Source organism: Ananas comosus, linkage group 14, assembly GCF_001540865.1.
Source record: "Ananas comosus cultivar F153 linkage group 14, ASM154086v1, whole genome shotgun sequence".
NCBI classification, from domain to species: domain Eukaryota; kingdom Viridiplantae; phylum Streptophyta; class Magnoliopsida; order Poales; family Bromeliaceae; genus Ananas; species Ananas comosus.
This window is the reverse complement of record NC_033634.1, coordinates 1,440,132-1,464,100: the sequence shown is the minus strand read 5'-3', so window position 1 is coordinate 1,464,100 and position 23,969 is coordinate 1,440,132. Positions and strand designations below refer to the sequence as shown.

The window sequence follows — 23,969 nt, the reverse complement described above, 5'->3', positions numbered from 1 at the left end:
ATATAGAAAAAATAATAATTTTAAATAATCTGTGATAAAATATTAAGATTTTTTTTTGAAGTGTATATAAAATTTTAAAAAATCAATAAAAATGGTACATAATCCAGAACTTATAGTCCGATAGATATATTTGAAATTTAGGGGGAGGATAGTATCTTTTTTCTTGTTCTAGTAAGGATAGAATTGAACAGTTCAAAATAGGACAGTTCCTTTGAGAATTTTGAATCCACTACTGAGAGAGCCTTCGAGAAGATTTCATTATAAAGAAACTATCAGTTGCACAGATCTATAGTTAGATACACATCTGGTGATCGTCTCTAGAGCAAGTGGCAAAAGATTTGGTGGTTGGTATCTAAGATCCAAGTTCGAATCCTAGTTGATTCACATTTATAGCTAAGTTTATTTCTAAATGAAATAAACGAAGCGGGTAGTGTGCTACCTATCTTAAAAAAAAAATTTTTTTTTTTTTTTTTTTTTTTCTTTTTCTATTACCGTTTTCAAAGCAGCTCCTTGTTTTTGCGAAAACCACCCTTCTCTTTTCCGTAGTCCCCTGCGGAATCTTCGGGGTACCGTTTATCCCCGTCCCCCTCTCTCTTTCCCCCTTCGATCGATGCATGGATTAGGGTTCCACGCGAACCCTCCCCACTCCCCACTTCACTCACTCCTCCGATCCTAGGGTCTCCACGCCATGGTGGTGGCCGCTGCGTGGGTTTGCGATCTCTGCGGCGGTGCTGCGGCGGCGGCGGTGTACTGCGACGCGGACGGCGCGTTCCTCTGCTGGTCCTGCGACGCCGCCGTGCACGGCGCCAACTTCCTCGTCGCCCGCCACGTCCGCCGCCTCGCCTACGCCTCGTCCCGTGCCGCTGACTTCGGCCACCGCTTCTCCGGCCCCGGCGCCCCGCACCCCCTGTTGATCCCCGCGCTCTGCCAATCCTGCCGCCCCGCCGACCCCATTGCCCCTCCCCCTCCGCCCCTTCCTCCGCCGCTGACGCCGACGATGACGTCCTCGGCGTCGGTGTCGTCGTCGTTGAGCTCCTGCGTCCCCGTCGCGGCGCTCTCGAGCCGGATAGGCATAGCCCTAGATGGGGCGGTGCTTTCGTGCGCCGCGAAGCTCCGCAGCGGCACTCGCGATACGGGGATCGCTAGCGCTCGTGCTCGTTCTCGTGCTCGAACGGGAGTGGCGAAGGCGGCGGAGAAGGGATGGGGCGAGTCGGCGGCGTAGGTAAATCAGGCTCGATTTTTAGGAGATTTTTGTTGTTACGGTGTAATGGCGTAATGGTGTAAAAAGAAGAAGGAAGAGGCAAAGGAGAAGAAGGAGAAATGGTGCAATTTTGGATGAAATAATATAAAATTTGGTGAAATTGTGTAATTTTTATTTTAAAGAGTATAACATTCACCTTAAACAGTGCAATTTTTTTTAAAATAGTGCAATTTAATTTTAACAGTACAACCTTCATCTTATTTTTCTTTTTTCTCTGATTTTTTGCCTCTTCTTTTTTCTTTTTCTCTGATTTTTGGCCTTGTCCGAAAATAGTAACGATACAAAATAGTTTTTCAAAGAGACAAAATTTTTTTTTATTCTTTATTTTTATTATTTTTTTTTATCCTCTACATCTTTGTTTGCNCAATGGGAGTGGCAAAGGCGGCGGCGGAGGAGGGATGGGGCGAGTCGGCGGCGTAGGCGAACCCGGCTCGATTTTTTTTAGGAGATTTTTGTTGTTATAATTTATTTATTCATTTTTTTAAGCTTTGATTATAACTGATCAAGCTCTGTAGCAATGGGTGTTGTTGAGATATTATTAGTTATGTATTCATTGTTTGGTTTGAAATTAGTGGGTTGTATTTTCTTTTCTTAAAAAAAATTATTAATCTGTAATTTGTTAGAGAGAATTAGTTTCATGACTTAGCTACCTATAACAGTGTAAGTTTGGATGCATCGACCATTGATAGGGGTCCAGGACTAATTAGTAAACAACCTCAGATAAGACATAAGCAGACTAACAAGCAGTAATGCGGGCACAAGCGTTAAAAAAGTATTTGCAGCGAGTTTTCGTCATTTCTTTCTTTATCGCTATCATTGTCAACAGCACCATATCTGTTAAAAGTTAAAAACGAAGATGATACTTCTTGATCGCCACTGCCGCCATGAAGTTCTGCTGCTGCTACGGTCATCACTATAACTGTCATCGGAAAATAACAAACCACGGTCACCAAATTTGCCTAGTTGAAGCTGAAGCAGCAACTTGTGGGAGAGTCAGGGTCGAAAAGAGGGTTCTTTACTTCTTCTATAACATTCAAAACTGTGTATGGCTGCTAGCCATCAATTTCGAATGCGGTTCTTCTACTAAGGCTTTGTTTGGGATTGCAGAGAAATTGCGTTACATGTGGTGAGAAATGACGATTGGAAAAATACACTATTTGTTTCCGTACGTAATATTGCGTTCCGCATATTGCGGTTAGTCAGTTACAATATATTTTCTACAGTCCCATCGGAGAACGCAAAAGCATATCCCTATATGTATTTTCTAAACTCCGTTCTATCTAATAGCGTTACATCCATCTCAATACCAAACTAAGCCTAAGATGGTTTCTATTTTAGGTACTTTAAATTCCAATTGTAAATTTAGTTTCTTTTATAAAAAATTGTACTATATATGAAAAGTAAAGCCTGGGCCTCCGTTTTTAAAGTACTCCAACTTACTGAGCCAGTGGGCCTCACCCATTACAAACAGGTAAAGCCCGAACCTACATTCTCACAGAAATTTACCGGTCTGGGTCTAGTGAACTAGATAACCAGGCTCTCCATTTCTCAGGCCCGGCCCAAATATTAGGCCTGTTCCATTTTCCGGCCCGGCCTAATATACCGAGCCAGGCCAAGTAAATTTAAAATGCTAGGCCGCCATTTTAGGCCCGGCCTATTTTACTGGGCCATCGCCCATTAAAGAAATACGTTGCTCGGGTCTCCGTTTTCACGGACCCGGCCTAATTTATCGGGCCGGGCTACTTGAAGGAGAGTACCAAGTCGTAATATCGGAAAAGTACAAGGGCTACTCGTACATTTCACCAGAACCGAACCCCTCAATCATCGAAACACTTTCATCAGCCGCTGATCATGCGGTCTGCGCGAATCTCATAGCAGCGCGAACGGCGGATGAAGAGTCTCACGTTTGGGGATCATCCCCACCAAATATTTCTCGTCTCCAACCCGACCTAATTCCTCCTCTCTCTCTCTCTCTCTCTCTCTCTCTCTCTCTCCATCGCCATGGACGCTCTCTTAGCGAGCTACGCCTCCGACGAGGACGATGAAGGAGAGCACGAACCCAAGCGAGAAGATGATAAAAAACCCTCCTTTTCTCTCCCCCCTCCCAAATCCTCTTCTTCTCTCTTCTCCTCTCTCGCCCCACCCAAATCACTACCACCCCCCACCTCCTCCCCCAACCCCACAAACCCTAATCCCCGATCGTCCCAGCCTAATTCCATCCGAACCCTAAATCCGGAACCTTCCAAGCCCCAAGCTCGCATCTTTTCCTCCCTCCCGCCGCCCAAAACCTCGTCTTCTTCCTCGCTCTTCTCCTCCCTGCCACCTCCCAAATCGAAGGAGTCCTCGAATCCTCTCTCCTTGGACTTTAACCCTAAGAAGGTGGTGCGCTTTACCCCGCCTGTAAACCCTAGGAGGGATTTGGACGACGAGGATGATGAGGACGAGGTGCGTAAGAGGAAACCCGCTAACGATTCTTCTTCTACTGTGGGATCAAAGAAGAACCTTTCTTCTATGCTCCCCGCGCCAAAGAACTCTCTTTGCTTGGCTCCTTCCGCCGCCTCTTCCATCGCCTCACGGAGATCCGCTGTGGAAGCCGAATCGGCAGCAGTTAGTGTCAAAGAGCTCGAATCGGAGCAAGAAGGGAGCGGCTTCGAGGGCTACGGGGGTTACAGTAGCAGTTGGGTTGGTGCTTCTGCAGAAGCCGAAGCAGCAGAGACGATAGCTTATGAGAGCTATGGGGCTTATAATGGCGGCTGGGTTAGTGACCCAACCGCTTCTGCGGAAGGCGGTGCAGAGGGGGCGATGGCTTCGGGCTTTTCGAGCAGTAGTTACGGGTCCGCAGATGCGTCTCAGTGGGAGCAGAGTTATGGGAGTGGAGTGGATTACGGTGGGGGTTACGAGGGGAGTTGGTCGGACGGATCGATTGATAGGGGGGCGTCAGTGGTCGCCGATGTGGGAATGAGTAAGGGAAAGAGAGGGAGGAATGAGATGCCGATAGAGATTGTGGAGGTGAAGCAGGAGGAGTTGGTGAAGAACCGGCCGAGGGAGGATCAGGCTAAGCTGACGGGGATCGCCTTCGGACCATCATATCAGGTTTGTGCCATGCTAACAAATTTGTTTTTCCATAGTTTCTGCCTCTACTATCTGCTTAACATGTGCTTTAGTTATGCTAAATCGGATTGGATTACTATTAGTATTTGTTATGTTGTTCTTTTAGTTCTAATTGTTGGAAAACGAGGTGAAAAGTAGAGAATTGAACACATTCCTTGCTATTATAGGTTGTTAGCAAAGTATGTAAATTTTATTCTGCTGTGAATGATGAGTGTTATATTTAACCACTTATACGAGAATATAACTGAGATTTAGTGCTAGGAATTGAACTCAAGATCTCTCTCAAGAGAGCAAGGATAGCAACAACAGGCCTACGCTCCCGCTGGGGTGAAGTAGGTTTAACTAGTTTGTAATAATAATGAAAGGAAAAAAAAAAAAAAAAAACCAAATTCTTGTATTGTGCATGTATTTTGACTGTTGTCTGATGAAGTTTGTAAACTTTTGGATTGTGTTGTCACACTTAAAGTCTTGAGAGAATCCACTTCATGTCAAGATGCTTAAGGTTGCAATTGTCTCCAAATTCTATGATGCTTTTGTTGTAGTGTTTGGCTGTTCAAATTGTGGTCAGGATCTCTGATAAATGGGAGATTATTTTAAGCATGATTCTAGTCAAGATAAGACGTCTAAATTTATCAATGTTAAATTAATCTTACACCTGCACTTGATGAAAGTGAATGAAACCCAGTTTGATTCAGTGTTGTCGTTGGGATCTAGGTTAGCCCATTTGGGTCCAATTGTAGGATACCGGTCAGATTGGGTAACAAGGGTGTACTGCCTTTTTGAACAAGCTACAACTAGGGAGTTGTCTAAAATTGATTAAACTATTATAATATCATCGACTAATGATGTCTACATTAGTTTGCAACAGTGGCTTGCATTTAAGCCAATGTGCTTGACTTAGGGTCGAAATTGAGTAAACTTGTTTGGTTGGTTTTATGTTTGTATTAAATGATTGAAGATTTTCTGCTTTTCAAGAAGAGGCTAAAATGTTGTTGAATGGAATGTAATCTTTTATGTGGAAAAAATAAAAAGTAAAAAAAACCATTGGAACTGCGGAACATAATATACTAGGTTATTATCTGAGAAATGTGCTGGCTTGTATTGCCTGTTCTACTTATCTTTTATTCTATAAAGCAAACTCAGGAGGTGGGATTTGTCATCGAGTCTTGTAAGCTCTCTAAAATTGCGTAGCATGAATCCTTTTATTCTGTTTGAAAGATTTACATGTTGGACTTGTAGACCATACCACCCAAAGTGGATGAGCAGAAGGCTCCAGGGGCTTGCATGCTTGCATTGCATCATTATTGGCGAAGAATCATGATATGTAATTCAGCCTGGACCCAAAAGTCCAAAATCCCAACCTAGTTTATGTTTACCAAATGGCTCAGGTTTTAAATCCAAATACGAGTTACCTGTCCTAGCATGATATCATTTTGGGCTAATACTGTTCCGTTGCAATAGATTGGTTCGACTAATTTGTTTTTGCCCTTTCCTTCGTACGACGAAATCAATTTAGTTTTTCCTAATCTTACTTACAAGTTTAATGCAACAGCCGGTTTCTTCTGCCAAGGGAAAGCCCTCGAAACTGCAGAAACGAAAGCATCAGATTGGCTCCTTATACTTCGACATGAAGCAGAAGGAGATGGAACTTTCCGAGCGCCGTGCTCGCGGCTTTCTAACCAAGGCAGAGACACAAGCCAAGTATGGTTGGTGATCAAACATGAAAAACTATGGCATTTTATACTTTGTTAGCGCGAAGAGAAACAGTTTTATAATGTGTAATTTTCCGTTTATCATTTTTTTTTCTTGTTATGCTAGCTTGACTTGTAAAACAATTTTATGATGGACTAATCCTTTAGACATGGCATGACTTCTGTCACTTTCTTTCCCTTTTTTTTGTTTTATTTTCACAGCCAACATGTTTTTTGTTTTTTAGAGAAATAGTATTTGTATGCTTAAAAAGTTTGGTGTAATTCTTGCTCTCAATCCATCCAAAGGCTTAGACAACACTTTCAGGGTTTCAATATTGAAACATAGAAGTGTGATACAATTAACTGTGAAAAAAAGTACCCTTGCATGAAGAGGTCACCTTTTGGTGCACAGAGAACATTGCTCATTCCAAGTATCAACCATACCAGAAGTAAAGCTATCAGAAAAGGCAAATAACAGAAACACATGTTACATTTTGCACGATATCGCTATTTGAAAACAAAACCAGTCTTTGTTTGTTTTGGTGCAAATACCCACCTCAGTTACAAGAATTTTTATGAATAAAATGCAACAAAATTAAGCTTAACACATTCCAAAACATAAGCATTTCTATACAAGCAATGATCAAAAGGCCACAACAAAACAAAAGCCGTTCTTAGTGTAAACTATGTTACAAGTAGATTTGTTTACAAGCTTTGCTTCACATGTACAGTATTTTTTGCGCAACCTGAAAGAAAGTTCTTGAATTGTATCACCAATCTTTCAGAAGTTGACCTGCCACATCTTTATAACTAACTTTTTTCTTCACCACATTGTTACTAGAATTGGAATCGGTCGTAGGTTTCTCGACAACAGAAGTCGCAGCTTGCTCCTCCGCTTTTCTCTGGCTAAGGCTCGGTATCATGTCAAGCAGCATTGCCTGGAGCGGATCGACCATTTGCTCCAACTTTTCACCTTTTCCTTTTCTAGCTATTTCTGCAGCATCACTTCTGTCAAATATTTCTTCACTTTTATCTTTCGAGTCACTAGGATCAGTATGGTTAGGGTTTTCATTAGAGATGGCTAAGTCGGCATCTTTAGACTCATCTTCGAATTTTACAAATTGAGCACCTACAAGTGGTTCTTCATTTTTATTACTCTCATCTCCTGATTCAAAAGCTTCTCTTCGACCAAAATTGTTCGAGTCACTCTTCTCAGACTCGTCTTGGTCTATTTTCGCTGGTCGATTTCCGATCCTTGCTCGTGTTCTTCGAGCTGGCCTAGGGGCAGATCTGACATTTCTCGATTTAGTATGCGCCGTTCGGCCTCTTTTTCTCATTTCACCTATATTAATTAATCTAGGGACTCTCTGATCTTTCCGGTCACTTGTACTGGTAGGAGGCTCAAGTTCGTTATTGCTGAAGGGAAGAAAAGGATAAAAAGTTAGAAGAAAATTAAGAAAAGCAGTAACAATCTAGATATGAAAATAGGCATCATAATAAGCAGAGGCATTTAAAAAGCAACTAGAGTAAAAGAAAAGCGGAGATCAGCAAGTCTCATGTTTAAGTTTTACCTTTTATCGACCTCTAGTTCTTCTAATGAATCTGGTTTCAGATTGTAAGCATCTTCTGGTAACTTCTTTCTGTTCTCAATGGAATCTTCCAACCACTTACTATTCACAATATGTAACCTTTTCTTATGTAGATGGCGCCTTTGAGCAGGCGGAAAACTGCAAAAGCAAGCAACATAGTATATGTAGGAAGTTAAATTCCTTTTATAAGAGCAACAATTGAGAGAAGAACAAGATAAAAGTACGTATCTATATGCTTATCAATCAATATAGACAAAGATGTTTTCACCTTCTTAAAAATTCACATAATTTTTAAGGGGAATACTGCATAGTTGGAAAGAAGGGGAAAAAAAAAATTGTTACCTCTTATATAATTCATCAAAATTAAGGGCTTCCAGAGTTGAAAAAACAGCCAAATGGGTGGCAGAACCAAGGCTGCTGCAGACTTCACCGCTATGCATGATTACATCGAGTTTCATCCTCTTCAGTGCGAGATCCGATATTGTATTGTAATCAGGATTTCTTCAAATAAGAGAAAGGACCACTCTTCATATATTCAAAATTACCCACTAAAAAAAGAAAATGAAATGAGGGTGAAGCGAGACTAACATTAGGGGCACCGCCTTGTAAAAATAGATACAACATCCCTGAAAGAAGCAGAATTTTTCCTCCGGACAATACTTCTTCTTATAGTGTTGTATGTTCTCGATATTTTTCACTACATCCATGTTACTGAACATCTGGATAACAAATAGTTAAAAGAAATTACATTTAAGCAATAGTCCTCTAGCTTTCAAGTTGTTAACAAATTATCCTTATTCCAGTGCACTAACAAGTGAAATCAACCAATGACAAGGTAGGCGAGCACACCTGTTTAAGGTCCATAATATCAATGTCCCAGTAATAGTAGTCGGAGTATGCATCAATTTCTTCATGGAACTTGCGCTTTGAAGCATCAGCAAGAGAGAGGAAGTACCTTACGAATGGAACCAAAAAAAAAAAAAAAATCTGAGCTTTTATACTCACTACAACAACCAAATTCTAGTAATGCAAGTAGATTAGAGACTGAAGCTAACTTGGGTTGCAAGAGCAAAAGACGCTTTTGATTGCAACAATCCAATATCCATGAATAGTGTATGATATCTCCATGACGGATGGCAGCTTGATACTTGATTCCTGTCAACATGTTAAAGCTACTGTCAGCTAAACATTCCTTATATTTTTAATAGAAATGTGTGTGCGCGCGCAAGCAAGTCTCCCCGCAATATTATCCATTTAAATATTTAGCCCTACAAAATCTGAATTTTCATGTCATACTATTCAAAGACTTGATATAAATCAGTATAGAACTATAGTTACAAAATATCATTCTTCAAAAGGCTTCTCTAATACAGAAACAACTTCAAGTGACTCCTCAACTTGAGGGTATTTATGAAATAAACTGCATATTGAAGGGGTATAAATGGAAATTCAGACTTTTGTAAGCGTGTATATGCATACTAGATGATTTTACACACACACACACACAGATATATACAGCACCTAATCATTATGAACCAAAAGGTACCCTTTTTCTCGGCCGCTATGCTGTGCGTAACTGAGTCATTGAGATTCATTGAGAAACTTCCTCCATTCTCAACCACCAATTTGTGAAAAAAGTCCAAAGAATATGATGGAGGAATGTTAACAAAATCTGAACCAGTCAAGGAAGAGGCCCTTTCTCACTTAGAAATCTAGGAACTGGCAATGCAAAAATTTTCTCACTGACAATTTTTAGTCAATTATTCAACTCAAATGACAAAGGGATAGAAAAGGGAAGAAAGTGGCAAAGAAGAATGAGGATACAAAACATCATATTTGCAAATATTCTGGTCTCCCCCTTAACATTAGAAATGTCAGTCTGCACAAAATGCGAAGGGACAACTGACACTTGCTTCTTGCCTCTCTTCTGCGTCGATCTTACTCGCTTGGGCTCATGGTTTTGCAAAGTTCTATCATTTGGTCCCTGGTGGGTGTTACCGTTACTTGAATGTACCAAGTCCACAAATGCTGAACTCACAAGGGAAAAAAGCGTCACTGACCAGGTAGACCAATAAAAGATATATACATGTTTGCCGAAAACTAAAGCTTTTCTTCAAAAGTTTTCAGAATTAGTAAATACAAAAAAAATTTACCCTGCACATCGAGGCACTCATGCCATGGCTTATCATAACGTACACGATGAATACGGGGAAATCTCAAACTGTATGGAGCAGCAAATACCTTCGACAAATAAAATCCACCGTCAAGAACAACTCGTACAACGTTTATAGTTCAGGGAGAAATGCATAAGAAGCTTGGATATTGTAGAGGAAAAAGTTTGTCACGAACTATAACTATACAGATGCTGTCAAAGAATATTTTTAGCAGATATTACACTCATTAAAAACAGAAACATTACCTCAGACTTGATAGTTCGGATGTCGCTGGTAATAGATACTATAACAGACCTGAAGTTAGAAAAGATATTTATTAAATATTAGGTGCTCTTGAGAAGAATCGAGGAGATAGGGTTAGAAAGAATGCTAACTTATCAGGGCTTTCAATCCAAACATCTGGCCTCTCCTTTGCATTATTTGTCACTTCATAAAAGCGAGGTGCTTGTCTTGGGTTGTCGTTCTTCCTGCATAAAGAAGATTAAGATTGCAATAGCACTAACAAAGACCTGCATATTAAACTACCACAGACTACACAAAAGGACATCAGCAAAGAGTACTATGAGTTTTCACTAAACCATGCCTGATACAATAGATCAGCATATAAACATGGTTCAAGGAACAAAAAAGCAAACCTTTTAAAAGATCCAAAGGAAGGAATATTGAAGTTAAAGCCCAAGAAAAGTGACTACCTGAAATAGGGTTTCAATTTGGAAATAAGAGCATCGAGTTCCTCGTCGGAAAGGCCAGTACCAACTCGACAAAATGAAACAAATCTATGGACAAAAAGAAAAAAGAGATAGAAAAGAACTACATTAAACAACAACAATATCACAGTACACGACTACAGCACAATAAGAATCTGTGAATATTCACGGACTCTAGCCTCATATAAGCCAATAAAATTTGCTGGGATCAGCTCTCACTACAGAGTTAACAACAATCCAGAAATACGAGAAGAACAATGATATAAACTGGGAAAAAGCTAATTAAAACATGAAAACATACTCAAATCCGACTAGACTAATAGAAAGAAAGGGTATGGTAAACGTGCCTTTTTGGAAAACTACTAGAATCTGAGCGCTCTGCAAGACCAACTAAGAACTGAGCTACCTGTGATCAGTTGAAAAAAAGAACCGATATTCACGAGCAGTTCTAGAGGAAAAGCTGGGACAAAAAATAGGAAAAAAATTACGACATAAGATGATACAAGCCTACTTGATCAGCTAAACACAAAGTTCTCAACTAAAAACAAAGTTATTTCTAGTTTTTGGAAGTCTTCAAACAGCACTTCTGCAGAAGCTTCACCAAGCCAAACAAGCCCTTAAAAGGAAGAAATAGCTCGATAAAACATATGGTCTCACCTCTCCCCCACGACGGCCAGATCCAAAGTATCCTCCTGACAAAGGTGAGCCACTAAAAGTTGACTTAAATACAAAAAGAGGGAAAGTAATACAGGGAAAGAAAGAAACTAACCTATAATAAGAACATCAAGATCAGAACCAGCATGAATATAATCAGGTTTCAACTTCAGCCATTTTCCACTGCGGTCGCTGGGCTCCCATTTGGAATCAAGATCCTTCAATACAATTCCTTCATCCCTAAGGAGAAATTTTTTTTAAAAAAGGATGAATCTAAGTTGGACTAAGATTGCAACTAGCATTTAACTCGAGCAATTAGCCTGAAAATGATACACACACAGAAAGACCATAAGAGCCTTATGAAGTCAATAGGAAAGCATAAAGCAACAGTTATTTGCTAAGACCCTCAATACTCTGTTCAACCCAACACTCTTTTCAAGTGATATATAAGGCTAATCAATATCAGGTGTCGTGCGTCCCAATGAATCCCCCAGACCTAACATGACCCCCAAAGTAGGCATGAACAAGTTGAAGGAATATATAATACTGACAATTCATTAGTTGCTAAGATTAAGTGAAATCATTCAAGACAAAGACAAGCATAATCAGCTTTAAAACCTATTCTCGATGGTTTCTTTGAAGAACTTCTCCACGTCTTCCACATTATGTGCAATAATGGACCAGCATGGTTCACCTGGGATCAAAATATCAACGTAAATCACACAGCAGAACTCTGACACAACACAAATTCAATTGGTGAGATCACAATTAACTGTAAATCTTTTGAGTCAAACATGGGCATGGCATTAAATCCTCTGATCATCAACATCCCTTTCTATCACTCACCTTGCGGACGATGGTCGTTAAGACCCCCATTAGGGATCAAAATGTCAAGCTGACCCTTCAAAGGCTTGACAACTTTCTGAAGGAGTTCTTGTCGTTCTGCCAAACTCTGATGAATAACACTAGTGTCTCCAGCATAAAGAATATCAAAAGCAATATCTTTGTTTATCTATGTCAAGCTAGACAAAATTTAGATAAAGAAACACACTTACATCAGGTTAGACAAAAAAGGAAATTGATGAGATCTTCAAAGTTTTTGCCATGTAAAGAAATCACCAAATCAATGGAATAAGAAACAAACATCAAAAAATAAATTATGACATGTGCAGCGAAAAGACAAGTTGGATAAAAAACCAAAATATAAAAGTACCCAAGAAAGGCACCATAATTTTATACCATGTATCCAAAACAGAACATCCTAATCAGAAAAATTCTTTAAAACTTGCTGCACTAAATAATTATTCCTTACCAATTGTCTAGATTAAGGCAGAAGAGCTCGAGCAAATCAGAAAAGGATACAGCATAACTGCAAGAATGAACAAGAAACTTAAAAGTTAGATGAAACTGTTGATCAAATTGATACCATTACAAAATTACAAAGCGCATAATTTGCAGCTAAAACCTGGCGGTCGCTCTCCATTCCTTCCCTTGCTGCCTTTGCTGCCAAGGAAAATTAAATTGTTGCCATCACAAGAAGAGCGAATTAAGAAAATAATAATAATGAGCACTTCAGTTAAATATCAAATAACCTATTTCCTGGTTTGAACCGAATTCTGCAAAACGATTGGTGGATGTGTCCCAGACAAGCATTTCACCATCCAATATACACCTATACAGCATCAATTTGTGTGACACACAAATTTGAATGAACTTGGACTTCATACCAGCAAATTAAATTTAAAGAGATAAGCATATAGACGTATTCACAAATAATTGGAGTATGAACTCTGGCTTCAGTATTCTTAAATCTCCTATGTGGAAGTTGACCTGAAGCAGGCTTAAAAAAAGAAGAAGAAGAACGTAGGTTTCAAATGCTGATGCGCCAATTCATTGATAACTAATTTTATGTGATAGTGCAAGGTAAATTTTATAGTGTCTTTTACGAGTACACATTTCAGGACCATAAAATATTTATGATCATGTTTTACAATTTTTTGCTTTTGCCGATTCACTTATGCAGATATTAACTAAAAAAATAGTATATGCTTACCAAAATCTTCTTTGCAATAGCACAAATTAGTCTAGAAATAACTGAATGTTAACCCAGTAAAGTGCATTTTCAGGATATGATTCAAATAGTAATACCTGTCAACCAGGATGTTTTGCATGATTATCTTCGACATGCCAGGAGCATATTCAGGATGATCTAGAAAGTTCCTGATACATGGGAACAGATAAGTAATTCATATAAGGAAAGCAAATAATCAAGATTTAGAATCAAAAGTAATAAACATTATTACCGTGAGAAAAAGTGAATCTCCTCTCCATTCTTGTGAATTTGAATTCGATCGCCATCAAATTTGCACTCGACAATCACATTCTTGCCATGAAGCTAAATGGTGCAAACAAGGCCAGTATCAAGAAATCAGTAACAGCGACACTAAGGTTAAATCAATATGTACCAGTCAAAGAGGCCAGTGATTCGGAAAGGATAACAAGATGCACAATTAAAGAATGATTTAAATTTAGAAAGAACAAAATGACACCCTAAATGTAAATATTTTCGAAAAGTAGAAGACCATGAGAGGTTAGAGAAGAAATTTGCCTTCTTCCATGCAGCAGAAGCATCACTGACCCTCATGGCTAGCTGAGGCCTAACAGGTTTCCCCACTTCTATATCCTGGCCGCATAACAGAATTAGTGAAAACCTGGTTTTAAGATGTATGGAGTAAAAGACATGAAGAGGACCAAGAATTAATTGTCAGATGACGGAATCTAAACCGAGTGACACACTTGATCCCATCAAATAGATAGTTCGATGTTCTCTAAGATAATCACTATTTACCAAGTCGGGGAATGCCCAAATCTAAATTCTTCAGGTAAGCATCATTAATAGCCAGAAACTACCTGCCGCTTATGCCTTTGACTCCGATCTCTCAGCTTCTCACAAACCAATTTTAGGTCGCAGGTGACATTAAACAATTCTTCGGCATCAGGATGGAATTCATGAAATATGCTCTTCTCACTGATTCCCAACTTTAGATCTATGAGAAAAGGAAAAACCACTTTTACTAGAGCTGAAAAGCAAAACCAAACAATTAAAATAGAAATTACAAAAATAAAATATGATTGGAATGTTATAAAAGGACCTTTGAGAATGATCATAAGAATCCACTTCATTTCCAGGGCATTTGTCTTCTTAATAAGACCAGAAAGAATAGAGGCCTTCTCAGCCCTGTTAAGATCGAGAAAAGGGAGGGAAAAAAAAGGAGGAGAAAATCACTTCTGGTATCTCAAGTGCTTAAACAAATTTCAGAAGCTCAAATCAATGGCATAAAGAGAAATTTTAACACCATGGTTTCAAACGTTTAAATAATCCTCAGAAAGAAAGAAAAGAATGACAAAATTCTCAGCAAAACCTTGTTCATATTCTAGCATAAGATGTGTAGAAAAATCCGTGTATTGTGTAATTACTGCAACTTTAGGCAAGCGATAATCAACCATCCATAATATGTTCAACCTGTTTTCTGTTGCAGCCAGCTGGTCAAGTGCATCATTCAACTCTTTGATTGTTAGACCCCCTGAAGTCATCCCCTGTCTACGTTGTAGAACCTGGTGACATGTAAAAGCATACATTTACACCAACGAATAGCTAAAACTAACTAACAAAAGAATGGTATTACCTATCAACAAGATTCTACATTTGAATTTAAAAGCAAATCAAATGCCTATGTCACTTAGATCATGCATAAAAATTTACTCAAAAAGAAAGGACTGAAAGGTTATTTGGCGCCTAATCCATTCACCAAGGAGAGTAATGTGAAACAACCCCTAAAGCTTTAAGGTACTGAAAAACACTCTCGCTCATGTCTGGGCTGGAGTGTTTATGATAGATCCCGACATAAGTAAACTCAGATTAAATGAGTAGTGTTTATGTTAGATCCCGACATAAATAAACTCAGATTAAATGAGTACATTGGATAACCATACAAATTTAGTCTCTAAATTTGTGTACGCTGTACTTCAGTCCCTAATTGTCAAAAAAAAAAAAATCTAATTTTTCTTATCCGGCAACCATTTTAGCCTACTCCGTGTATAAAATGAACTCAAATTTCTTAAGCTTACTTACTCAAAACAGGTAAAACGTTCATTTCACAATAAAAAAAATCTTTTTTTTTTTCCGATGGTGACGAGAAAAAGTTCAGTAACTAAAGTATTTAGCTTGAAAATGAAAATCAAAGTACAGAGACCAAATCGCAGTATCAGGATTCGGGGGCCGTTATAAATGAAACTGCGCAAAAACTAGCTGGTGCATTGACCGAATTGGATTAATGAAAGAGCGGAAAAGAAGAGTAAGGAGTCGTCGACCTCGGCGGCGACGAGGGCGAAGTTGCCGGCGTTGGCCCCGGCGCGGGAGGCGCCTCCGCGGCGCCAGTTGACGAGGCGGAGGGCGTCGGGGGAGTCCCTGGCGAGGCCGAGCGCGTCGACGAGGGCGGCGGCGAGCGCCGACTCCTTGAGGCCGTAGGAGCCGCGCTCCCGGTCCAGGGCGGGGAGCACGAGGCGCATCGCGCTGAAGTAGTCCCGCCCCGTGTAGACCCGGTCCAGGAACGTCCTCAGCCGCCGCCGCTTCTTCGCCGCCGACCGGTCCCGGAGCATCGCCTGGAACATGCTCACCAGCAGACCGAACCGCACCGTCGCATCCGTCATCGTCCCCGATCGCTCGATCCCTCAACCCCTCCACAACTCTCTCCAAGGGGTTTGAAAATGGCGGTGGCGAAGCGCGGTCGCGTAGCGTGGAGAGGAAAGCGATGGAGATCGTGGACCCGATAACCCGATAGCTTTTGGGCTCGCGGGGCTGTGATTGTCACCCGTGTTTTGGCAATTAAATCAGCGGTTCTTTTGAGATTGTGTTTAGAATAGTTTCACAGTAGAGTTACTATACTATCGAAAGTATATAAGATCTACTGCTTTCGACTTTTTGACTCTGTTTGGTTATTTTTAATTTTTAAATTAATATTATTATTCTGTTGTAACCACTCAATTCTAGAGGGACCATAATCATTCCATTCAATTCTTAATCGAAAGATCGAAAAATCGAAAACACTTTTATATTTTTGATAATATAGTAGTTCTATACGTGCTTTGTAATAAATTCACCCAACAACATTTTATAAAAAAATAAAATACTAATTCAACACAAAGAACGGTGGAGATTCATTTCGCTGCTAACAAGCGGCAGGATCAACCCATGATGGCGAAGGATTTGCATTCCCTGGTATCAAACACAGGCTAACAGGTTAAGACCTCTCACATGCCCAAAGCCCAGCCCAATCATGCTCTGGCCCAACAATCCTTGCTCTGGGCCGGGCCCATTTCCATCCTACAGTTCAGGGGACCTGTAACGCAATTTGAAATTTCTTTTCTTTTAATTATGGTCATTTTCCATTGGATAAGTCTTTTTTGGACAACATGGTATCAGAGCCGATCACAAGAGCTATCACATGAGACAGATGCGTTGAGCCTATCGACCTTTTAGTAACACAGTTTTATATACATAGATAAAGACAAAAAAAAAATAGAGAAATTCATATGAATTATTTGAGCGATCCTTACCGTAGAGAGAATCCTTGCTAAATAACTCGTCTAGTTGTCCAAATAGAATGGTGAAAAGAAAAGGAAAAAAAAAAAAAAAAAAAAAAAAGATCAGCTTCTTAAGTAAAGAGCCCGACAAGTTCTATCCAGTTGGCGTGGCAGAGAAAGACATTCCTTTCCCTTGGATTTGCATTCAATGTGTCTGTTATTCATCAATATCAGCCTGCATCTGCTGCATGCTTGTGAGGACCATTCTGGCTTCCCCTCTTAAGTCACTTATTACAAATTTCGAACAACTGCGGAGAACGAGTTCTGCGATAGCAGCGGGGACCGATGAGTGATGATCCGATTTTGCAGTTGTGGTAATGATCCATAGAGACAAACAACTAACGCGAGCCGTTTGATTAACTTCCTCGCGAACACGTACATGTGATTGTGTCAGCGTTCTTTGATTCTGTTCGAGCGTAGTTGTTTGAAAACTAACAATAATGATAATAATAATAACTCTCTTATTATAATTTTCTCACTTGTTTTCTTGAGTAATCAAGGACAAACAATAGCTTCTTGACGCACGAAAAAGCTTCTAAACTTCTCATTAGGGCTTATTGAGGTCGAAGTTAGGGATTACATGCATTTACATGCATTAAATGAGGCAGTTTATACACAACAAGGGACCAGTTCAATTTATCTCGGATATATATTAAGTTAGCTTTGTTTGATGGTCCCATCCAGATTCAACTGGTGAACTCGAATTCATTCTTGCATTATAGAGCATGGGAGATGATTTGAATTCTTTTTTTTTGTTTGTTTGTTTTTTATTTTTTTTGACCTATCTAGTTGCATGTGCATCCTCATGCATAGAATGGGGGACCATGGGGGTTAACAAGCCATTGTCATATTAATTTCCCATTTGGCACTGTTCATGAACCGTTGTCGGAGCAATTCAAAAATGATATTAAAAAAAAAACTTTAAAAAAAAGAGCTGCAGCAAAGTGGTTCTTTTTGTAAAATCCATGCCAACATACCTAGAACATTATTGACACATCGAACACAACAGATCTCCAGGGCCCATGAACTAAGAACATTCTTTTGCACCAGAAGAGAAACTTATTTCAGTTAAAAAGATTTCGTCGATGATTTTCGGCAAAAGCCCTTCAAAAAGTAGCTTGCTCTTATCAGGATTTGAGATCAAACACCTGAAAGCATCTAACTAAATGCAAACCTTCTAAAAATAAAAAATCTCGTGCAATGTTTTGTGCTAATTTGCGGTTGTTCGACGCGACAGTGTAATGGACCACCGTAACACAAAGGGTTGAAGCCAAATTATCTTGATGAAATAAGAAAGCAATCAAACAGCATCAACAAAGATGTAATCATCACGAAAAACATCCCAACAAACCAAACTTCACTCAAAATATTTTCTAAACAGAAACAGTTAATTCCACTGATGTTCCTTTCAACCACCACATAATTTCCTCAGCTATAACCGATAAAGCCCGCCACCCATGTTACAAAAGTACCCAAGCTTAAATAAACGAAAAAAGGGGGGAAATTACATAAAAAGACTATACAATCACCAAACCGACTGGATCTTATACTAGATCATAAAACCACCACCATCATTTTCACACATATATCTGACTCCAATGTTGACTGCGATATCTGCTACACGGGTATGACATCGATCTTCGAGGTGTCTTCGCATCTCAAGACGATCCCCTCGAGGCTCGCGGGAAGTATGCATTTGGCCCACTGGCAACCAGTGGAGAAAGGCTCGGATGGAGGGACTATCATTAAAACATTTTCGTTCCTCTGGACGACACCCATCACACTCACAGTGCTTCCCTCTTTGATGTACCTGTTAAGCGAAAAAGTATTGTTAGTAGCTCTTCATCGAACAGTTATTCCTTTAGAACTGCAGCTTCAAGCGAAGGGGAATATCTAACAAGAAAGGGGGGTTTTGCTGTGTAGCTGTTATAGTTCAGGGGATGCTACCCTGTCTACCGTACAAAGAGTAGATGCGCCTCCGAACTTATTTATTTACATATTTACGCCTGCACTGAATTTTCATATATGCTCTTACTCCTACACTTCTGAAAATGTCCCTTTAAAAGATCTTTTGTTGTAGAGATCTAACTTAACATGAGGTATTCTTAGAAGAGACCATACTTTTGGGCGAGCATGCAAAAATTCAGATTTGCTAGGGTATATATGCAAACAGAAAACTTCGCACCCTAAACAGAAGTTCATGGGATTCTAGAATCAGAACTCATGTTACCCTTCTTTCAGGCGCATTATCCGATCATCGCTAGAAAGGTTTCTCTCCCGCAGCCACCGAAGAAATTCAGGAGACATGTCCTTGTTGTCGGGGTTGACGTCGACAACAATAGATTCATCAACATATGGTGTCACCCTAGCACCATAGCCTGTCTTGACCAAGGCTCGCAAGCCAGATTGGAAGTCGGAGATGTAAAAGTCAACCACATGGCGCTGCCAAAGTTCGAAAGTTTGATGATACAAAAGTCAAGATCACGGTCATAGTGACAATAGCATTAGAATATTTCTTGCTCCAAGACAAGGTTCAGTAGCCAGATATAGGAATGTTTAGTTTGGCCATTTAACCACTTTAGTGATTTAACTGCTCCTTGTATCACTTGTTATGTACAATTCTGGTAGAAGAGAGAGAGAGAGAACTCACCTCCATTGACCTTAGCCCCCAAGTAAAGCGGCGATGCTGAGTATTGGCGGCCTTTGAGTCCCAACCCCTGTACTCATATAGGCTAGTGGACGTGTACACACACCTGGGTACCTTTTGAAATGATGATTCAAGGGGAACATTTCCACATGTAACAACCTACATGAAAATAGCCTCAAACATAGTGAATAATAATATAGCATATGAAGAAATTAGAAAGACCTGATATATAAAGTAATATCTCGAAAGTAAACAGATGGTTATATTGATCACTTACCCCAGAAACTTTTACATACTGCCCGTCCTTTGCAGTTCTAAGCTCAGCATCGGGGTAATGGCCGATAAACCCTATAATTGCTCTTTTTCCTGAGCAAATATTATAGATGAAAAGTGCAGCAACAGCAGCAAAGATAACCACGATGACAATAAGAAGAATGGCGTTGTGAACCGCACCCAGGATGAAGCCACCCGCAATGAACCCCATTACAAACAGCAGAATAATAGCATAGAGCATTGGCTTTGGAAAGCTCCCCTTGAATGAGTAACCGTCTTCCACCTGGCTGAGATTAGTGACGGCCTGATTATGCGCAAAGGAGGTAGTGCTATGCAGCTTCATTGACCCAGTCGAATCCAATGGCCCAGATACTTTTCGAGGGGCCCCAGATGAGTTCAGTGGACCCGAGGAAATAGGACCTGAAGTGATGAGCCCGGTAGTAGGGAGCACCGGCGTGAGCGGGCCAGAGTTCTGGCGGGCCATTGGGGTTACTCCTCCGGATTGCGGGCCCGATGACTTCTTAACGGGTTCCCCATGCTTGTTAAGTGGCCCGGAATTGGATTTCTGTCGGTTTGAGCCGCCGGTGCCAGGAACTGAGGATGAGAGAGAGCCAGAATAGCTGGACCGAGAGACAGCAGGCGGAATAGGTCCGGACGAGTTTCTTGAAGAAGCATTAGTGAGAGGCCCAGATTTGCGGGACTTCTCCACATGAAGATCGAACATTTTTCCAAGCTCGCCAGATTTCTTGATGTCTCCGCCAGTGTAGGGCATGGCGGTGGAGCTCATTGTAGGAGCCTTCTCCTTGGGCTGCTCAGGCCGGCCTGAGACGTAAAGGCCATTGCTGAGTTGGTGTGCAGGGAATCTCGAACCCATCGGGCTTGATTTATTGGGTCTAATAGGTCTTTGGCAGGGGTAGTTACGAAATTTCTGCTCGTTATCGACTTTGCCTTGTTGTTTCCTGAAAATCATTGTAAATATGAAAGGATAATATATTAGTGTGATAGAGCAGAAGAAATCAAAAGACGGCTGGGAACTTACTATGATTAAATGCATGTATGTTTACGACGATCGAAGAGATATATATATATATATATATATATATATATATATATATATATATATATATATATATATGATAAATCGCCTCACATACTAAAAAAAGTGGATTTATTGGACTTCAAAATACCTAAAACTGAAAATCCTATACCGCAATTGTCAAATAGGAATTCCGAACCTAGAACAAGTTATAACCATATTACTTGTTCCAACATCTACACAGTAGCTAATATGACTCCAGTGTCCAATCAACCAAATGATTAAGAACCTTATAGATGCATGAACTAATCAATAGTTAACAACCACCTTTAGAAATATAAGTTCTGTTGGAGTGACGTATAGTGACATTGATTTGACATATCATTCATATTGAATTAGACCTAGGTTGATGGCCCATAAGCCCCAAGGACCATGCAGAATTTCAGGAAACAGATTACTTCTAGACACTCCAATTATGCACCTAATGGAAGAAAAATGGGACACTCAAGTGCCTAAATCGGTCATAGTCAGATAAAAATCACGATTAAAAACGTAATATATTAAGTAAGGCCACACTCCAAACCAACATTTTGTTAATTTGTCAAAGCACCCTCAACATTTTCGACAATACAAAGTCAAACGGAAGAAGCAGGCCCGATACTGCAAACATGCCCATATTTGGGGCACATATAACCAATAGCAAAAATATCAGTTGCTGAAAATTAGAGAGATAATGAGGTTTTTAGAATTAGATCTCCTAGAAATTTAAAGTTCCTGGAAAAAAAAATTCGGGAATTCGACTTATAAAACCATTTCTTAGAATCCAGAGAACGAAAGGTAGAATCCACATAGTATCTTTTGGGACCACACATACTCGCCTCAAAATTCATCGAAAGAGACCAAAATTTGGCACCAAGTAATTGACAAAACTGACATATTCTCCATTTCAAAAGCCTAGATCTGCAATGGTGAGATGAAGTAGTAAAGCACCTCTTCTTTCCTAAAATTTAAGCTTTCCTAAGAGTAAATAAGAACCCTTGGTAAAATGAGCTACAGAATCAATTTACAGATCTAAAGACTACAAGACCCCAAAAAAAAAACTCAAATTCCCATTTCAATCAAAAGTCAAAATTTTGCAAGAGAAATGACTTAGAAAGAAACCTAAAAAGCTGTACAACGAATTGAAACCATTGTAAATCACCCTTCAATTTTCCCTATGAACCGACTAGGAAGAAAACTAAAACCAGCCCTGATCAACACTCTTCAAACCGATCCAAGTAGCTTAAAAAATCCCTACTAAAAGAGAAAAATCTCAACATTCCCCCAACCCAGATCTCAAAAACACAAGAGGAGACAGGCCCACATTTCCAATTCCATAAAAAACGAGCACAATCCCACAGATCAGAGAACCAACAACCGCATAATCTCAAAGGCCCATCAGCGATCCATTGAGAGAGCTCAAGGGAGGCGTCTAACGCACAAGGTAGCGAATGGGGGCAAAAAAGATCTCATTTTTCATACCTTCGAAAGCCGAACGCGGTGGAGGAGATCGCGGGGTGGCGAAAGCCCTAAGAGAGAGAGAGAGAGAGAGAGAGAGAATGGGGCTCAGCTATTTCCCATCACCATCGTCGCTGGAGAGAGAGTGAGGAGAGGGAGAGAGCGTGATTTTGTACTATATATTATGGTATCTTCTCAGTGAACCTCCATAGAAGGGGGAGAGAAAGAGAGAGAGACAGAGGAGGGGGAGGAGCAGCAGGAAAAAAGAAATAAGAAAAAATAAATTTGGAGAAAAAAAAAAAGAAAATAAAAGGAAAAAAGAAAGGTAGAAGCACACCTTCCAGCCCCCCTCCACTCTCATGCCACTGTACTCTCGTTATAAAATTACCAAAATACCCCTCTCTCTCTCTCTCTATGTATATATACATTATATATTATGTCCAATGTACGTGTCAAATGTTGTATTCCGTTGAACCAGCAAATACGTACATACCAATTCAATTAATAATATCGAAAAACATAAATTTTAATTTTTTAAATAGTTTAAATAATTAAATTATGTTAAACAGTGTTGATCATTAATTTAAAAGTTCTGTTTTTAAAAATAAATTAGTAATAAATCAAGCAGTTTACTATCAATAATAGCCCAATCCTACTCATGGCATGCTTTAACTGGAACACGTACAAAATATGTGAGATACAGCAGACGTTTTTATGTTCGAGAGGATAAGCTGTACGTAGTCTTGTCGTTTCTACTGATAAGATAATTTTTCTGTTCAGACCTATTTAACTAATGATATAGACTGTAATTGTCACACCAAATAGCACACCATAATATCCGCATTAAAAGATAAAATGTATATGGTCTTATCATTCTTCTTTTGGAACTGGATTTATTCTATGCGTTAGTATAGATACTGGGAAAATTATAACAATAACAGCGATGCTCTCGTATTCGAATTAAAAGAGGCAAGTAGCGCATAGTCTTGTTGCTGTTACTCAAAAATAGTTTTTATGATTTAGACTTGTGCATGCAATGTAGTAAATAGTGTTATATTCAAATTCAAAAGCGTGAGTTATACGTACGTGGTTTTGTCGTTTGTACTGGCAAAATAAATTATAACCACAACAGTAACACTCTCATGTTCGAATATGAGAATGTTCAAGAGCGTGAGTTATACGTGGTCTTGTTGTTTGTACTGACAAAATAAATTGTAACCACAGCAGCCGTGCTCTCATGTTCGAATATGAGAAGGTAAGTTCCACATAGTCTTGTTGCTTTTGCTGAAAAGGTAATGCCATGATTTAGACTTGCGCATCTGGTGGAGCATTTACAATGTATGATTTCTTCGTGTGTGTGTGTGTGTGTGTGTATATATATATATATATATTTATATATAGTTGGACTGGGCTACTATTAGTAGCAAAATTTTATTATTGCTATCAGTTTTTTAGCCTTTGGATCAACTCTTTTTATTATTTCTAACCATTGGATTAAATATTATAACCCAGTGGGGACCACTCAACCCTAGGGGGACCACTCAACTCTAACCGACTAATATCATCCTGATCCTACAATTTTTCATCCAAGGATTAAAAACTTGATATCAAAAAGAGCGTTTTACTATTAATAATATTCCAGCCTAATTCTATATATATATATATATATATATATATATATATATA

At 39.6% G+C, this 23,969-nt stretch overlaps 4 protein-coding genes across 4 annotated transcripts; 2 read left to right on the top strand and 2 right to left on the bottom strand.

The window, feature by feature from the left end:
• Window positions 689-1,222, top strand: LOC109719990 (zinc finger protein CONSTANS-LIKE 2-like). The gene has a single exon (XM_020246849.1). The coding sequence runs from the start codon at window positions 689-691 to the stop codon at window positions 1,220-1,222; it is 534 nt and encodes a 177-aa protein (XP_020102438.1).
• Window positions 3,215-6,260, top strand: LOC109720633 (cell wall protein RBR3). Its single transcript, XM_020247874.1, has 2 exons — window positions 3,215-4,354; window positions 5,925-6,260. Exons 1-2 carry the CDS (start codon window positions 3,263-3,265, stop codon window positions 6,084-6,086), a joined length of 1,254 nt encoding a protein of 417 aa, XP_020103463.1. The 5' UTR covers window positions 3,215-3,262; the 3' UTR covers window positions 6,087-6,260.
• Window positions 6,556-16,043, bottom strand: LOC109720583 (DNA ligase 4). Its single transcript, XM_020247810.1, has 27 exons — window positions 15,559-16,043; window positions 14,711-14,802; window positions 14,340-14,425; window positions 14,098-14,234; window positions 13,796-13,870; window positions 13,491-13,582; window positions 13,336-13,407; window positions 12,780-12,859; window positions 12,653-12,690; window positions 12,550-12,556; window positions 12,034-12,189; window positions 11,806-11,881; window positions 11,303-11,427; window positions 11,191-11,225; window positions 10,881-10,939; window positions 10,519-10,602; window positions 10,201-10,293; window positions 10,072-10,120; window positions 9,806-9,893; window positions 9,477-9,680; window positions 9,199-9,324; window positions 8,708-8,807; window positions 8,502-8,607; window positions 8,241-8,371; window positions 7,995-8,153; window positions 7,635-7,790; window positions 6,556-7,479 (listed from the first exon to the last, which is right to left on the bottom strand). Exons 1-27 carry the CDS (start codon window positions 15,895-15,897, stop codon window positions 6,834-6,836), a joined length of 3,411 nt encoding a protein of 1,136 aa, XP_020103399.1. The 5' UTR covers window positions 15,898-16,043; the 3' UTR covers window positions 6,556-6,833.
• On the bottom strand, window positions 18,153-22,565 carry LOC109720571 (uncharacterized membrane protein At1g16860-like). The gene is made up of 5 exons (XM_020247795.1): window positions 22,308-22,565; window positions 19,755-20,709; window positions 19,481-19,636; window positions 19,061-19,272; window positions 18,153-18,640 (listed from the first exon to the last, which is right to left on the bottom strand). Exons 2-5 carry the CDS (start codon window positions 20,622-20,624, stop codon window positions 18,448-18,450), a joined length of 1,431 nt encoding a protein of 476 aa, XP_020103384.1. The 5' UTR covers window positions 20,625-20,709; window positions 22,308-22,565; the 3' UTR covers window positions 18,153-18,447.